The 14,848-nt window shown below is 56.9% G+C and overlaps 1 protein-coding gene across 2 annotated transcripts; it reads right to left on the bottom strand.

Moving 5' to 3' along the window:
* Positions 1 to 85: 85 nt before the first annotated feature.
* On the bottom strand, positions 86 to 14,802 carry RASIP1 (Ras interacting protein 1). Of its 2 annotated transcripts, XM_045440650.1 has the most exons (14): positions 14,669 to 14,802; positions 14,200 to 14,374; positions 13,364 to 13,974; positions 13,018 to 13,158; positions 11,674 to 12,359; positions 9,832 to 10,187; positions 6,553 to 7,206; positions 5,042 to 5,079; positions 4,658 to 4,809; positions 4,436 to 4,551; positions 2,655 to 2,898; positions 2,276 to 2,448; positions 1,092 to 1,239; positions 86 to 519 (listed from the first exon to the last, which is right to left on the bottom strand). In XM_045440650.1, exons 4-14 carry the CDS (start codon positions 13,152 to 13,154, stop codon positions 320 to 322), a joined length of 2,904 nt encoding a protein of 967 aa, XP_045296606.1. In that variant the 5' UTR covers positions 13,155 to 13,158; positions 13,364 to 13,974; positions 14,200 to 14,374; positions 14,669 to 14,802; the 3' UTR covers positions 86 to 319. The 2 variants fall into 2 exon arrangements, with proteins under 2 accessions (XP_045296606.1, XP_045296608.1); XM_045440652.1 differs by lacking the exons at positions 14,200 to 14,374; positions 14,669 to 14,802 and having other exon boundaries at positions 4,436 to 4,539; positions 13,364 to 14,084.
* Between the last annotated feature and the right edge of the window lie 46 nt (positions 14,803 to 14,848).

The raw sequence follows: 14,848 nt of genomic DNA, 5'->3' as shown, positions 1-14,848 counted from the left end.
GGGCCTCGGCAAGAACTCAACGCTCCAGTCGAGGAACCTGGTGCTCTAATCCGCAGAAAATCATCATCGCCAGCGTTCCCAAGTCTTAACAAGCGAGGCGGTGCCAACACCACAGATACCTTTATTTCTTTGTTCCTCGCCCTCACCTCCCAAGCCCGTCTTCCCACTGTCCCATCCTCTACTACCCGAAAACTCAAACTCCCGGCATGCCACGCGGGGGAAAGTACTACAACTCCCAGAGAGCCCTGAGCTCAGGCGGGCTCCAGGGAGCAGAAGCCGAAGAATTTTCAAGGGTCGCGCGCTCGTTGGTTATTGGTCCTCAAGGAGGCGTGGCCACGGGAGGTCCGTGGCGGTGATTGGCCGGCAGTTCCTGCTGCTCAAGATCCCAGAGGAGGCGGCGGAGCCTGCGCAGTTCGCGGTGCAGGGCGTCGTCCGTCACGGGACCCGTGAGGCGCAGGCGCGAGCTGCCCAAGGGCAGGATGAGGGGCGGATGGGAGGAGAAGCTCTCGAAGATGTCCCCTAGGAGACAGAAGAAGACGGCGTCAAATTCTGAAAATGGGCGTGAGGCAGCAGTGTTAGGGAGAGGCTGCGTCACGCCCGAGGGAAGGACAGACTTCAACCAGCAATTCCCGGAGCGGGACCCACTCAAACACGAGTCTTGGGAGTTCCCCAAGCATCATGGGAGTTGTAGTTCAGACAAAGAAAGAGAGGCCACCGCTGCCTAGGAAACGGGCGAGGTAGTTGGGTTCTTGGGTCTGGGAAGGAAGGTCTGGGAACTTAGTTTTACGGATTCCTTCGTGGAGGGGCCTGGAACCCGAGCCCCTGGGTGAGAAGGGTAGGTTGTCGGGGGAAGGGGCTGGGGGCCTGAACCCTGGGGGGTGGGGGGGTGGGGGAGAGGAGGAGCTGGGGCTTGAAATCCCGTATCCTGGCGGAGGAGGGAGTTGGGGCCCATCACTTATTGGGTCTCGAGGGAGGAAAGGGTTAAGGGTCCAGAATCCTGGGTCAGAAGGAGGAAGGGGCTATGGATTCCTAGGTCCTGAGGCCAGAAAATAGCTGACAGCCCCCGTGCCTCTGTCCCCACCGTGCCTCACCTGTGTCCACAGCGTCTCGCTCTGCAGGGGGAGGGTCCCAGGCAGGTGGTGGCCCACGGCCAGGACCCAGCTGGTAGTGGCTGAGCAGATGGTGAAGCTGAGCAGGGGTCAGCGTGGGGTGGTCAGTTCGTAGGCTGCTCCAAGAAGCCTGGTGGGAAGATGAGGTGAGAGAGAAGTCGTTGGTCGTTATGGGACAGCTGAGAAAGCCTGAATGGAAGGCCCCCCCTAGAGGGTACCGATGTAGGGGGTCGGCCGTGGTGTCTGTGCAGCCAGATTGTGACTGCGAAGCCAGGCTGTCACCAAAGTGATGGTGAGAAAGGGGGTGCTCTCCGCTTTAAAAAAAAAAAAAAGTGATTTGTGGGGCGTCTGGGTGGCTCAGTCGGTTAAGCTTCCGACTTCGGCTCAGGTCATGATCTCACAGTTCGTGAGTTCGAGCCCCGCGTCGGGCTCTGTGAAGACATAAATGTAAAAATTTTTAAATAATAAAATTTAAAATAAAGTTTGGATCTACTGAACTGAGATGACAACCAAGTCATCATTGCGGTGGACCCAGATTGCCTGGGTTCAAAAATCCCGGCTTGACTACTCATTACCTTCTGGCAAGTCCCTGTGCCTCAGGTTCTTCATCTGTAAACTGGGGGTGGAGGGATTAGGCACCACCTAATAGGGTTGTTCTGAGGTTTCAATATGGCAAGATCGTAAAATACTTAGAACACGGCCTGGTGCTTATTAAGTGCTCTGCAAAAGTCTGAGAAATATCAACAAAAGAAATCAAGGAACTTATCCTGCCCGAATCGGTTTCCTTGTCTGTAACAAACGGTCAATGAATAACCTATTTCATGAGGCTTAATCAGCACTCAATGAGCAGTGCTTGACAGTGTTTGGTATCTAGTTTACGTTCAATGAATGTTTTGACTGTCGCATTCCTTGGTCTCATACCAGACTTTCGGAACCAGCATGACCGAGGGAGGGGGCCTTGGAACCTATTACTCGCAAGTCCCACTGGGATTCAGGTGCACTTTGGACGCTTGGGACTGGCTTCTAACTGCCAGTGCATCACCCACGGTGTCTGCGCTGGGACTGGGGATAACGTGAGGGCCAAGGGGATGTCAAGGGTGGGCTGAATACAGAGGATGGATGGGGTGGGGGGGTTGGGGAGTCAGAGGTCAGGGACCGGGAATCACCTTGAGCAGGGAGGTGCGGGGCACACAGAGCAGGTTCACAGCTATGGAGAGTTTCCGGAAGAATTCAGTGGCAATGTCGCCCAGCCCGGCCCCCTGCAGCCAGTCCAAGACGAGGTCCAAGTTGGTCCGGATTTGGACAGCTCGGGACCATTGATAGAAAGGTCGGCCTTGACCTGTGGGGAAGGTTAGGAAGGGGAATGGGTGCGTGGACTCTGCCCTCCTGCCTCCCGGACCCTTCTTATTTTTCAGCTTAGGATCTGGAGCTTGCTCTCCAGGCTCTCTAAAGATGAAGCCTGATCCTGTGGTATGTTCTGAACTGACTTGGGTCCCGATGGCTCCCGCCCCTTCGTCCCTGCCCCTTCCCCGATCTGACCCGCACCTCGTTCCATCAGCGAGTTGAGGAGGGACGCGTTGGAGAAGAAGAACAAGTAACCGAAAGTCTGAGACACGAGGTCCGGATGCAGCTCACACTGGCTGGTCAGTTCCAGGGCTGCTTGGAACACGCCCAGGGTGGGTCTCAGCCCCGGAGGCATGGCCGCCAGCTCGGCGCCAGGCCCGGGAAGCTCTGCCCCAGCGGTAAAAGGGTTACTATCCAGGAGAGCAGGCAGCGTTGAATACAGAGTCTAGGACGATACAGAGATGGAAACAAATGATTGGACTACACCCTCCTGGAAGCTTCCGGGCGGTAGAGCTTCTGGGAATTATAGCCCATTCTACCTTCAACACCCTGAAGGCCTCTGTGAGCAAATCCCTACTTTTCAGGTGGCTTTCTGGCATTCATCAGGCCTGGGACACCTCAAGCCTTGAAGTTTTTTCAGTGTTTATTTCTTTTTGAGAGAGAGAAAGAGACGGAGCTCAAGTGGGGGAAGGACAGAGAGAGAGGGGCCGACACAGAATCCGAAGCAGGCTCCAGGCTCCGAGCTGTCAGCACAGAGCCCGACGCGGGCCTCGAACTCAAGAACCATGAGATCGGGACCTGAGCTGAAGTCCGACGCTCAGCTGACTGAGCCACCCAGGCACCCCAGGACTTGTATTTCTCAACACGGACAGCTCGCGGAGGACAAAGGACGCTGAACAAAGAGGCCCCCTTCAGTCAAAGAGTGATTTATCCAGAATTCCCAAAGGAAAGAAAAAGAATAGAGAGTCAGGAAGTGGGAGCAAAGTGGCAGTGAGCCAGTGGAAAGTGAGATCGGGCCAAGGACAGGAAATGAGGTCAGAGCCGAAGAAGAAATAAAGCCACACGTGGCAGGAATGTACAGGAAGCGAAGCCTTGGAGGAAAGGGCTTCACAAATCAAGGCTGCTTAAGGAACATCTTTACGTTGATCAGTCCCCAAAGATCCCCATTCCGTTTACAGACAGGGACTCAGACCCACAGTAAGCCTGAAACCCTGAGAATTCCAAGGAGCAATATCAAGGTCAAGGGTGGTTGGAGGCCTGGGGGAGAAAGCAGGTCCTCAGGACTAGCACTCCAGGCAGAAGGTCTGTGGCTTGGAAAAGGGAGTGAATTTGGGGCTATAGGAAATGAAGTCAGCAAACAGGAAGCGAAGCCTGATTACAGAGGACTTTTAGTTTAAATGACAGTGCCTGACACTACTTGATATCTATCTATCATCTATCTATTTTACCAGTCACTGAAGAGTGGACTTAGAAAACAGGAGCTTGAGGGGCACCTGGGGGGCTCAGTCAGTTGAGCGTCCAACTTCGGCTCAGGTCATGATTTCACGGTTTGTGGGTTCGAGCCCCGTACTGGGCTTTGTGCTGACAGCCTGCTTCGGATTCTGTGTCTCCCTCTCTCTCTGGCCATCCCCCACTGGCGCTCTGTGTCTCTCTCTCTCTCTCTCAAAAATAAAAACATTTAGAAAAAGAAAAAGAAAACAGGAGCTTGAGAAAATGATAAGGGTGATATGACCAGATAGTAAAGTTCACTTGTCAAGAGGGGACAGATGCAGACACAGGAGAAGAAGCCAGAAAGGCGGGAAGTGTTGTAGGCTCCAACAGGAAGGGGTATCAGAACAGCAAAGCCCTGGGGTGAACGGGAAGTGATGTCAGAGAAGCGGGAAATCTCACAAGGTCAACTAGGAAGTGACGTCAGAGCAACACGATGTCATGCAAACAGGAAGTGATGTTATGTCAAGCAGGCAGCAGGGGACAAGACCAACCTTGGTGAGGTAGTAGACAGACTGCTGGAAGGTACACATGATGACCTCATCCAGGAGGGCCATGGCCTCATCACATAATTCCAAGTCATTGCAGAGCTGTGGGTCTGAGGACAGACCTGGGGGTAAGAGAGAGAACCAGAGGCTGACAGGCAGGAGCCCAAGTCCCCAAGTAGAGGGAATGACAGGGATCCCGGACAGGCCTGAGCTTGGGTCAGAGCTCACCCTCCTGGTCGGCCTCCTTCTCCATTTCCAGCACCTTCTCCTGTACAAAACTCAGCAGCTCCGTGGTGTTGGCCATCCACAGCATGAGTGGCCGCAGCTCTACGGACACAGCCTCGGGAGTCAAGGGCACCTCGGGGACTCCCTCAGGGTGGCTGGAGAAGGAGAAAAGGACCCATTAATGGGACAGTCCATTATAGTAATGGGGGTGGGGTGATCTCTGCCCAACCCCCACCATAGTGTCCAAACCCCGAGCTCTGGATCTAATTGAGGACAGAGGCCAATCCCCATTTCACAGCTGGAAAAGTTGGGGGTCAAGGAAGAGCCTGCCTGCAGAGCCCCACCCCTGCATCCCTCTATAACCCTTCTTCCCAGAATTCCTCTTACTTCTCTGGCTGGCGGTCTCCGATTTCCTTGATCTTTTCCTGTAGAACAGTAAGCTCAGAATCAAGGCACGTGGAATTGAGGGAGAGAGACGTATGAGTTAATACCCTGGTATTTCTGGAAGCACCTTTTTGACACAGCCTCTCCACGCTCAAATGGACCCTAACCCCCAGGTTTCAGAATGGTTTCACCTCTCTGTACCTTTTTTTTAATTTCTTTTTTAATGTTTATTTATTTTTGAGAGAGAGAGAGTGTGTACGTGTGAGTGGGGGACGGGAAGGGAGAGAGGAAGACACAGAATCTGAAGCAGGCTCCGGGCTCCCAGCTGTCAGCACAGAGCTGGATGTGGGGCTTGAACTCAGGAACTGTGAGTCAGTTCCTTAACGGGACTCAGTCACTTGACCGACTGAGCCACCCCGGCATCCGTCCCTCACCTCTCCATACCTTTTAAAACACAAAGCCCTTGGGGCGCCTGGGTGGCGCAGTCGGTTAAGCGTCCGACTTCAGCCAGGTCACGATCTCGCGGTCCGTGAGTTCGAGCCCCGCGTCAGGCTCTGGGCTGATGGCTCAGAGCCTGGAGCCTGTTTCCGATTCTGTGTCTCCCTCTCTCTCTGCCCCTCCCCCATTCATGCTCTGTCTCTCTCTGTCCCAAAAATAAATAAATGTTGAAAAAAAAATAAAAAAAATAAATAAAACACAAAGCCCTAGGGGCGCCTGGGTGATTCAGTCGGTTGAGTGTCCGACTTCAGCTCAGGTCACGATCTCACAGTTCCCGAGTTCAAGCCCCACACCCGGCTCTGCGCGGGCAGTGCAGGGCCTGCTTGGGATTCTCTCTCTCTCCCCCTCCCCTACTTTTGCGCCCGTGCGCGCGCTCGCTCTCAAAAGAAATAGAATAAACTTACAAAAAGAAAATAAAATACAAAGCCCTATAATTGCAGGCGGTCTACCTCCCTCAGGCCCACTTCTGCTCGAATAGAAGTTTCTTCTTACCGCCCAGGCCCTTCCCCAACCTTCGCTCTGAGAAGCCCTAGCTCAATTGGATGGCGACTTTAACCTCCCCCCCGCCAAATCCAGAAATCTGGGTGATTTCTCCCAGGTACTTCCATCTGTAGGTCCGATGGATTTGTCCTCCCTCGCCTCCAAGCACGGTCTTGCCCGCTACTGTTCAAAGCTTCGGGCCCAACGGGCTGCCCGCCTCACCTCCCACAACGGTCTCTCCTGACTTCTCATCCCAGGAGCTCTCTTCCCCCGGCTCCCAGAATCGTTTCTCCCATTATCCCAGAGCCGCAAAGGTGGTTCTTCGCTGCCTTCTCTTCCGGCACCGCGGATGAATGCACCACTCCCAGCACCCCGCGAGATCCCTTACTGGAGAGCCCAGACCCCTCCCAAAAGCATCAGGGGAGAGGTGGCTGCATCCTGCTCGACTTCCAAACGGGCGGCAGGGGGCGACGAGAGGCTGGGGGGGGAAGCCCACGGGGAGCAGACGGGGTTGGACGGCGGTCGGAGGCACTCACCCAGACAGCCTCCTTGATGAGCCGGGCCAGACGGCCCAGCAGGCGCGGCAGGTGGCCCAGCTCCAGTTCCCGGGCTGAATGCTGGACGCACAGCGCCAGCAGCGTGGCCGGCCCCAGCGGTGGTAGGTCCCCGGCGCCGGCCGCTGCTGCGCGCACGATCTCACCCAGCAGCGCCTCTTCCTCGCGGGGCCGGAAGCGCAGCACCGGCTCGCGGCCATCCAGGTAGGCCGCCAGCGCCTCGCCGCGCTCCTGCAGGCCCCGGCCGCACAGGCGGCAGGAGAAGGCCCAGCCGGGGCCCGGCGGGGAGGCCCCCGGACGGGTGGGCAGCCACGGCGGCCGCGCTGGCCCCGAGCCCCCAGCGCGGGGGTCCTTGTACATGAAGAGGAAGTGCTCGCCCAGCCCCAGCAGGTCGCCAGGGTGCAGCTCGGCCTCGCGCAGCAGGAGGCACCCGTTGTGCGTGACCGGGGCACCCCGGGCCGGGCGCACCATGGCGGGGGGCTCAGGGCCCGCACGCACGGTACAGTGCCGCGGCAGGATGTCGGGGGCATTGAGAAAGGTGTCCACATACGGGGCCGGGGACCCACCACGGGCCGAGGAGTTCCCGCCCCGGCCGAAGACATGCTGCTCCCGCGTCATCACATACACCACGAAGTCCTGGAGGGAAGGTGAAGATACAGGAGAGACACAGCTCCGTGAGGAACGGATGTTTCCAAAGGGGACCCTTGGCCACAAAGGACTCTCCCATCCACCACCTCGCTTAGAATGAACGCTTTCAAGGAGATCTCCTGGGAGCCCCAAAGCCTCAGCAATTGCTTCCCCTAACCATGAGTGGACTCTTCAAAGGCACTTCCTGTGATGGACTGGTCCAGAACACCCATCTGGAAGACTGGCTGCGTATAAGGAAACCCCTTTCTTGACATGAGTTCTGTAATTGCCCGCCCTGAAATTATTGATGTTTTCCAGGAGACATTTCTCCAGGAGACGCCCCCCTCTTCTCACCTCTTCTGAATGGACCCTTTCAAGGAAATCCATTCCCACAATGCACTCTCCCATGATATAGAGCCCAAAGAAGGGGTGCTTCCCTTCTTTGCACCACACCCCCATGACTACAGTGGACTGCCCATTAACTTGCCCCTCAAAGAATGGAACTTTCCAAGGACATCTTTCTCCTGTGAGCCCTCCCATTTCTCTACCCCTGGCCCCATTTGCCAGTCCTTCCACCACCATAATGGGGACTTCCCAAGACATTTCCCCTTCTAATAAGAGCTTCTCTGAATATTTCCAAGACACGGGACGGATATCTTTAAGGAGACTGCCCCTTTGAACAAAGGTTTCTTCCATTATCTCCACCCCATGAACATACACTTCCAGGGAGACCCCCTTTCTACAAAGGACCCTTATTTTCCCCCACCCCATGCTGAACTCACTTCCAAGGAGAAATAATACTACAACGGACTCACCTACTACCCCCACTCCCACGATAGAGGGATTCCAAAGATACTCTCCTTTCCATCAATGGATGCTTTCAGTATTCTCATCCCAACAAAGAACATCTCCATGGAGCTCTCCATATAGTGGCTCTTCTAGTCACCCCACCTTATTAATAGATGTTTTCAAGGAGACCCTCTTCTTATAATGGAGTGTCCCATTTCATCCACCAAATGAAGAGGTGCATTCCAGAAGACCCCTTCCTAAATGACTCTCCCATCTCCATCCTACAAAAATGGAAGAGCTCAGTCTGGCCCCCTTCCTAAAATAGACTCTCTGTTCTCTAGTCACGTTGGGAGAATCGTCATCCTGATATCCGTAAATCCTACCCTGAACTCACTCTTTATTACCTTTACCTCATGGATGGACATTTCCAAAGAGACCCCTTCCTACAATGGACTTGTTCATCTGTCTCTAGAAAAGGGACCTTTCCAGTATGACCACCTTCCGGAGGTAAGATCTCCTGTTATCCATCCCTGTTTGAAGCAATGGAATGGTCCAAAATACATGGAACCCTTTTCTAAAATTACTTAACCCCAGAAGGGACTCCACAGTGCCCACAATGAACTCCCGGCTTATAGTCACTCATGAATAGATGAGTGCAAATAAATTCCTCCCTAAGAGATTCACCTCTGATTCCTCTTCCCCAGGAAGGAATACTTCCATAGAAGCCTCTTTCTTAGAAAGGAATTTCTCATGAACCCCACTCAAAAGAATGGATGCTCCCAATGTTTCCCCTCTTCCCAAAACAGGCTCTCCTATTCTCCAACCTTGTCTGCAAACCCCTCCCTGTAAGGAACTTGCCCCAGTAAGGAGGAATGAATTCTTCCACGCAAGCCCTTCTCTCAATAGTCTTAACCTCTCACTCATACACACCCACACACAGGCCACCGAACCCAACTGGATCACTCGCTGACAGCACAAATGGGACTATTTGCTGAGCTCCACTACCTTCTAGAGTGGGCTTTCCCATTGATTCCCAGCACTACCTGTGGAACTTGGCTGTACTGCTGTTACTCAAAGTTGGGCAACATCACAAACATGGCTCCCCCAATCATCGCGTGCACGCACACACACACACACACACACACAAATGAGTCTTTCCAAGAGTACATTACATTTCTATCAATGAAACAATTTCCCACTAACCCACGAATCATTTTCTGCTATCTGCTAATCCTTTCTCCCTCTCTGCTGCCTAACACTCAAGCAGGTTCTATTGTCACCCAAATATAGAAAACAGAAGCATCCGTACCACCTACGCCCCCTAACAAGAGTCAAATCATTCCAGTGTAAACCATCACCTTTAAAAAGTGGGTTAGTCCGCTCCTTCCAAGAAAATATATGCTTACCCAGAACTAGATCCCATACATCAATGAACTTATCTTCCTCCCAAACAAGATAGACACTTCAATTACTCCTCATCAAGAAATAGACGCTTACAAGGAGATCCCTTTTCTACGATAGGCTCTCACATTCCCCCTTGACAGACAAAGGCAGTGTTTTCCCCCAACATTGCATGAAATGAACCATTCCCCACTTGTTCTTCCAGCAAAATCTTTTTCAGCCATCAACCTCCACGACTTTCACCTCTTCCCCCCATCCCCTGTCTCCCACAATGACCTCTCCTACCCTGGAACCCTACCTTGCTGGGCCCACACCTTCCCGCAAACCTGAGACTACCGCGACCCAGGGGATTCTGGGAGTTGTAATTTTGTCGCCCTGCAGACGAAGGAAGGTCGTAGGAAGGTCGGAGCATAGTTCTCTCCGGGGTAGGAGGGGCTGCCTTACCTGGGCGTCCTGGTAGCCCTGGAGCAGCAGGAAGTAGGGACGGTTGCTGGGAGCCTGAATGAGGCACTGGGTCAACTGATCGAAGTCGCCAGGGTCAGCAGGTCCGATTTGGGTGTCGGCTGCCCCTGGGGCCATGCTAAGTGCCTGCTGCCTGCGCTCCTGCTGCCGCCGCCGGCGACCCTGCAGGCTGAGCTCCGACACGCTGCGCCGCAGGGACAGGTTTTCCGAGCGCTCTTTGCCCCCGGACCCAGCGGGGGGCCCTGACCCGGACCCCGGGCCCGGACTGGCCAGGGCCGCCCCTCCGGACGCCGCCCGGGAGCGATTCTTCTGCGGCCGCCACGAGGGGGCACCCGTGCCTGCGGAGAGACCGCGAGGGATGAGGCAAAAGACTCCAGAGACCGAGACAGGCTTGCAGAGCCGAGATGATAAAGAGACAAAAAATTGGCCACAGAGAGGTGAGGCTGCTTCGCACATTTAGTTTTCTGTATATGCTGTTCCCTGTGCCCGGCACATAGTGGGTGATGGTGAACGGAAGGAACGAACTAGTGATTTGTTTCTCACTAGGCGGCGAAATCTAGGAGGGTGGGAACCTCATCTGTCCTGTGCTCACTGTATTCCCCCAGGGCCCTAAATAATGTGTGGCCCACAGTAGGCGCTCAACCAATGCTTTTTTTGGGGAAAAAAAAAAAGACAGTGATGGTTGTAATTGCCTTTCTTTATTAGGCGACCACTATGTGCCAAGCCCTGTGCTAAAACCCTTTTATACATTTTCTGATTTCATCTTCCCCTAGGGTTTTGCAGAGCGGAACCGACAAAGAACGGATCGGAATCCAAGCCAGAGTTCAGAGCTCAGGAGGTTGACTGCTACACCACTCTGTCTCCCCGATGGGAGGCTCAGAAACAGAAAAGCGTTAGAAGGTTCTGTGAGCAGCCCCTTAGAGCCAGGCTCCAACCCTGCCGGGCCCTGCTCAGGCACTTACTATTTCACCAAGGGGACCACCTCCTGTTCCAGGAACGTTTTCTCAAAGGCCAGGCCAGCAGGTAAGCCCTTGATGGTGTTACGTCTTCATTTCCCATGCGCCACCCTCAAATCTCCCACCCACAGTCTGCAGCCAACCCAGCCTAGGTCTACCTGCTCCAAGGTCAGATCCTCTGAAGCTTCGATCTTTTTTTTTTTTTTAATTATTCTTAAAAGAGGGAGAGCATGAGCAGGGGAAGGGCAGAGAGAAGGAGACGGAGAATCTATAGCAGGCTCCAGGCTCCCAGCTGTTAGGACAGAGCCCAACGCTGGGCTCGAGCTCATGGACCGAGCGATCATGATCGGATCCGAAGTCGGAGGCTTAACCCACTGAGCCACTCAGGCGCTCCTAAAGCTTGGATCATTTTCGGCCCCGAACAAGCCCACCATTTCTTCACTCTCCAGGCTCCTCCCCCTAAGAGGCTTAATCTACGTGGGCCCTGCCTCTCGCGAGAGGCCTTCTAGCCACGCGGACGACCACCACCACTCAACACCTCTGGCTCTGGGTTACCCTCTTCAGCAGGGACCCCCCGCCCCCATCACAAGCCCCGTCCATCCACCCTGGCAATAACTCCGGTCTAGCCCCAGCCCCGCCCCCGCCCTGACCCGGGGCTTTAGGCTCCTCCCATTCACACCCCGCCCCCTTTCTCCCGTGGGCCCCGCCTCCAGCCTACCCCTGGTCTCTCCAGCCCCCTTAGCCAGATCCCGGCCCCCTTAGCCCCCGGCCCCAAGCCCCGCCCAGCCTCCCCGCTGGCCCCGCCTCCAGGACAGGCCCCGCCCCGCCCCCAGGCCCCGCCCCCGCAGTCGGGCCCCCGCCGGCTCACCGTCGCTGTCCGCCGCCCCGAAGGCCTCCTGCTCCAGGCGGCGCGCCTCCTCGCGGCCGCGCAGCTCGAAACGGCGCGCCCAGCCGGGCCGCGCTCGCCACAGCTCCTGCACCAGCAGCGGACGCTCCGAGTCGCCCAGCACGCGCAGGTGCTCCGCCCGCCACTCGCAGCTGCCCACGCCGCCCGCCGCGGGCCGGCCCAGCGCGTCGCACAGCGCGAAGGCGTCCACGCAGCTGCTCTCGCCTGGGCTGCCGCCGGGGCTCCCCGCCAGCCCGTAGCGCTCCAGCGCCTCGGCCACCAGCTCGCGTGCCGTGGAGCGCGCAGTGGCGAGCACGCTCTTGTAGTTGGCGCCCGACGCCAGCCCGGCGCCGAAGATCTTGAGGACCCCCGGGGGTGCCGTGGCGCGGGCGGCCAGCGGGGGCTCGGGGGCCACGCCCGCGGCCAGCTCAGGCAGCTTCTTCTCGCTGGCCCAGCGCTGAGCGCCCCCCGGAGTCCCGGCGCCTCCCGCGCCGCCGGACCCCGTGGCCCCGGTCCCCGAGCCCCGAAAGAGCTGGGAGATACGCTTGGCGCGACTCCCGGAGGCTCCCCCGGCCGCCTTGACCGCGCCCACTCGCCGCAGCTCCACGTGCGGCGGCGGCGGGGGCAGCGGCTCGCTGCTGCGGCTCCCCGTGTCCGAGGAAGAAGACCTGGGAACCCGCCAGGGGAGCGGAGAGGCGGCAAAGAGACCGAGAGAGACAGGCCAGGATGGAGGCCGATGGGAGAAGACGAAGGAAGGAAGTGGGCAGAGACCCAGACGGAGGGATCAGAGACCCGGAGAGTGACAGAGAGACCCATTGAGAGGGGACACAGATCCAGACCGAAAGAGCAAAAGAAGCCCAGGGAAAGAGAGGGACAGAGACACAGATAAAGAGGGAGACAGAGACCCACAGAAGGCGGAGAGACGCGAGTGTACAGATACGGAGTTGGGCAGAGGCCAGAATCAGAGAGAAAGAGAGAGAGAGAGAGAAATAAATGAAGGCGAGTGGCACCTAAGGAAGTTGCAAGAGGTAAGCAGGGAGGGGAGGAAGGAAGGGGAATCAAACCCTTGCCCCTGTATCCCCATCGCCTTGTCCATCCAGCGAGGGCCCCTATCCAGGCCCGGCTCTTCCCCGACCGGACTCTGAGAGCACTGTGGCCCACTGTCTGTCTCTGCCAGCCCGCCACCTCACTTGCCCATTCCGGAAAGGAACTGCAGTCAACGCTCGGGGCCCCTGGCCTTACCCGGTGCAGAGACTGGATCAGAAACGAGGACAATTGGGAGGTAGGTGGAGGAGGGACAGGGGCCTGGAGGAGGTGGGCACTCACTTAACAGAGGCGGCGCTAGGCCAGCGGCGTCCCAGCTTGGCCAGCTGCTTCCTGGGAGAATTGATCCACAAGCCCACGGGGAGGTGGAGCTTCCCGAAGCGGGGGCTTCCGCCCTCTTTCCGTTCACCAGATAGCATGGCCCTAAGGAAGGATGGGTAAGACCCCAACTCCTGAGGTCCCGAGTAGTGGGGTTTGGGATGGAGGGGCCTGGGGCTCAAACTCCTGAGTCTGGGTGGAGGAGAAGGATGGGAGCTAAGCTCCTGGGTGCTGGGATGGGAGGTGGGTGGGGACTGGCCACTGGGTCTGAGGGAGGAGGGGTCTGGACTCCTGGCTCCCCGGTTCTTACCCTGCTTCAGGTCCCAACAGCACCCCGGGGCCCTGGCTCCGTTGGCCCTGGTTGGTTCCTGACCCCGCTGTTCCCGTTCAGCCTTTGCCTCTGCCCCGGCTCCCAGCACTGGGTGGGGGACAGGAAAAGGCGAGAGGAAACCCGGCAGGAAGAGCTGGGAGGGGGCGTCCTGTGAGGGGACCGGGCCTGGGGGAGGAGATCTGCGTAGGGCAGGCCCTTCTCTACTCCTTGATTCAGGAATTACATCTCAGCTAGTTGGGCACTGCCTTGACACAGGGAACTGACTTCCCAGTCTCTCCGAGGACAGGAGACCCGCCCCAGAGCTCTCCTCTCGGGAAGCCAAAACTGAGAATCTGACCGGAGAAAATGAATCCGATATTTAGGCAACCAGATAAATCTTTATTTAAGCCTTGGTGCTGTGGCCTTTTTCTTCGTTCGGTACCTTGGGAAGCTGCGTCTGTGACACCTGGCTCTGTGATAGCTGGCTCTGTGATAGCTGGGTCTGTGACAGCCGACTTTGTGGACCCTGGTCCTCTGGGGCTGCTGCCTTGTCGGTACGGACCCAGGACTTGACCGAATCGATCAGGGTCCCAGACCTAAAGCAAAGTACGCTGGGGAAGGGTGGGGTGCAATCGTGTAAGCAGATTAGGTCCTGAGTGAGGGACACCCCTCCCAGCCTCCCTATATCTGATCCTTCTCTATGACCCAAGCTTCGCCGCCCTAGGTAAGCACGCCCCTCTCTTCTAAGCCCCTCCCCCTAACACCCCCTCCTACGTTAGGACGTTGGAGACCGCGCCCCTCGCCCCAAGCCCTGCCTTCTCCGGGAGGCGGCTCACGAGGTGGCAAAGCCTAGGATCAGAAACACAAAGCCCCAGATCAGCATCTCGAACAGAAAGCCTCTCAGCACGTCCTTGGGATTCAGACACTCTGACGGCTTGAGGGATCGAAACCGCTGATACTGGGTCCCGGGGTTTGATTTCGGGATCTCCCCAATGACTCTTTTGGGCAACACTGACAGAGGAGAGAGAAGGAGCAGTCCTGGGAGGGCCGGTCGTGGCCCAGGCAAGCTCTGTCCACGCCAACCTTCCCCAGGACCCAGGCCTCCCAGGAGATAAGCACGCCCCTCACTGCCTGAAGCCAGGCCACTGTGAGAGGTGGCCGCACCCTGGGCAGGAAGCCACACCCCCTTGGCCTGAAACCACACCCCGACAGACAGTTAGGCCCCCCAGGTCGCTCGCTGAAGCTGACTGCCCCCCAAACCCAGGACCCTGAGTCCCATACGTCTGTCGACTCCCCAGCTCTGACCTGTGACTTCAAAATGGATGACCGTGGCTGGGCCGGATCGCTCAGTGCCCAACTCGCAGCGGTAGTTACCCGCATCCTCTGGCCTCACCAGTCGCTTGATCAGGGTGGGTCGTTTCCCCTCGGACACCAAGGTCTCAGAGTCGCTCCCCCAAACCTAGACCCAAGCTCAAGGGGTCACAG

Source organism: Leopardus geoffroyi, chromosome E2 (genome assembly GCF_018350155.1).
Source record: "Leopardus geoffroyi isolate Oge1 chromosome E2, O.geoffroyi_Oge1_pat1.0, whole genome shotgun sequence".
NCBI lineage: Eukaryota > Metazoa > Chordata > Mammalia > Carnivora > Felidae > Leopardus > Leopardus geoffroyi.
The sequence above is the reverse complement of the archived record's forward strand: the minus strand, read 5'-3'. Positions and strand labels throughout refer to the sequence as shown.